The sequence below is a fragment of the Plectropomus leopardus genome, unplaced genomic scaffold (genome assembly GCF_008729295.1).
Source record: "Plectropomus leopardus isolate mb unplaced genomic scaffold, YSFRI_Pleo_2.0 unplaced_scaffold18343, whole genome shotgun sequence".
NCBI lineage: Eukaryota > Metazoa > Chordata > Actinopteri > Perciformes > Serranidae > Plectropomus > Plectropomus leopardus.
The window spans coordinates 1-1,552 of NW_024619768.1; the positions used below are offsets into that span (position 1 = coordinate 1).

Below are 1,552 nucleotides of genomic sequence, written 5' to 3' on the forward strand. Positions count from 1 at the left end.
CTGTTGTTTGATGTTGTTAAGCTTTGTTCTGTTTATACAGGTGGTAGAGCTAATTTGTGTTGTGTCTCACAGAAGGAACAGAGGCTGTGGTTGAGGAGGGAAGACCAGAAGGCCAGGTCAGTTATAATTGGTGTTATTGCTGGGTCCAATATCTCAACGTGTCCCTAACTGTGTAGGTAATCGTGTGTGTGTGTATATGTGTTTTAATATTTGCAGGACCCTAGCCAGTATGTGATGAGTCAGATGGAAGCCCTGGAAGCAGAACAGAATCATATTGACAACAGAGCCGGTGTGGTCGAGAGGAAACTCAGACAGCTACTGGAAACAGGTAAGATAATCAATAGATAATCAATTCATGGTCACAGATAAATGCTCAATCATCCAACAGAGAAGCTCAACAAAGGGACTATACAGTATGTCTTGTCATGTGATTTGTCCTGCAGGAAGTGACAAGGTGGAGGAGGAGAGGTTAATCCAGGAATGGTTTACGCTGGTCAACAAGAAGAATGCTTTAATCAGGAGGCAGGACCACCTGCAGCTGCTGTAAGACATCCGCAACCATGCTGGAAACATACAATTTAAAGTGCTGAATGCAAAGCACAGTACACACAATTGACCAAACAATCCCACCATAAGGTTGTTTGGTAGAAGTTGTTCAGTTTTCGATCATTGCATGTGTTCTTCAGCAGAGGGAGTTGTATGGTTGTCATTGAATTGTTGATTTTGTTGAAATTTCTACGATTCAGTGATGATCACAGGGGCACCTCATCCATTTTGGTTTAAGAGAAACTTAAATTATTCTGAAAAAATGGAAATTTGAAAACATGTAATGCATCTGTTGTGATTGACAGGCTGGAGGAACAAGACTTGGAAAGAAAGTTTGAGCTGTTGAACAAAGAGCTGAGGGACATGATGGCAATAGAAGGTACGACTTTATCACTAAACATCTCGTGCGGCCCACACCGAACGCTGTGGTTAAATGTTCATGTTGTAGCCTTGCGTCATGACCTTGTGTCACATTGCATGAGATGAAAATGGAAAGTCTAAAGCTTGTCACGTCAGCATAACAAGAAGTGCCTTTAAATATGTGTGTGACTGCAGCACTGAGGGATATTTTTACAGCTCACACAGAGAACTTCTCCTTTTAACAAAAATTATATTAATCATGACATTATTTAAATAGCACCTTTAAAAACAGAGTTTTCAAAGTGCTTTGACTGGCAAAGCAGCAGAAACAAGGGATGGGTTAGGTTTAAATTATTACGAGGACAAAAAAAATACAAGATACAGCATGCAAAATGTCAACATAAAATAATAAAAACAAATAGATGACAACCAACAAAAGCAATAAAGGAAATAAAACCACAAATAAAAGATTAGAAAATAGATAAAACATAAATAAAATAGGTAAGATAAAAGCTTGTAAATAGCGTGATTTCAAGATAACTTTAGCTAACATTCGCAAAGAATTTGATTTTGCATATAGACTAGAACATTTTAACATTTTAGAACATTTTAAAGACTAGGGAAAAATATCAAGAAAACTACAGTA

General features: G+C 37.8%; 1 protein-coding gene across 1 annotated transcript; it reads left to right on the top strand.

Annotated features, from left to right (window-relative positions):
- Nucleotides 1-72: 72 nt before the first annotated feature.
- On the top strand, nt 73-925 carry LOC121965045 (EH domain-binding protein 1-like protein 1; the record flags this gene model as incomplete). The annotated part of the gene is made up of 4 exons (XM_042515209.1): nt 73-116; nt 217-328; nt 444-543; nt 852-925. Coding segments are annotated over 4 exons (330 nt in total), but the record flags the coding sequence as incomplete, so codon positions are not given.
- Between the last annotated feature and the right edge of the window lie 627 nt (nt 926-1,552).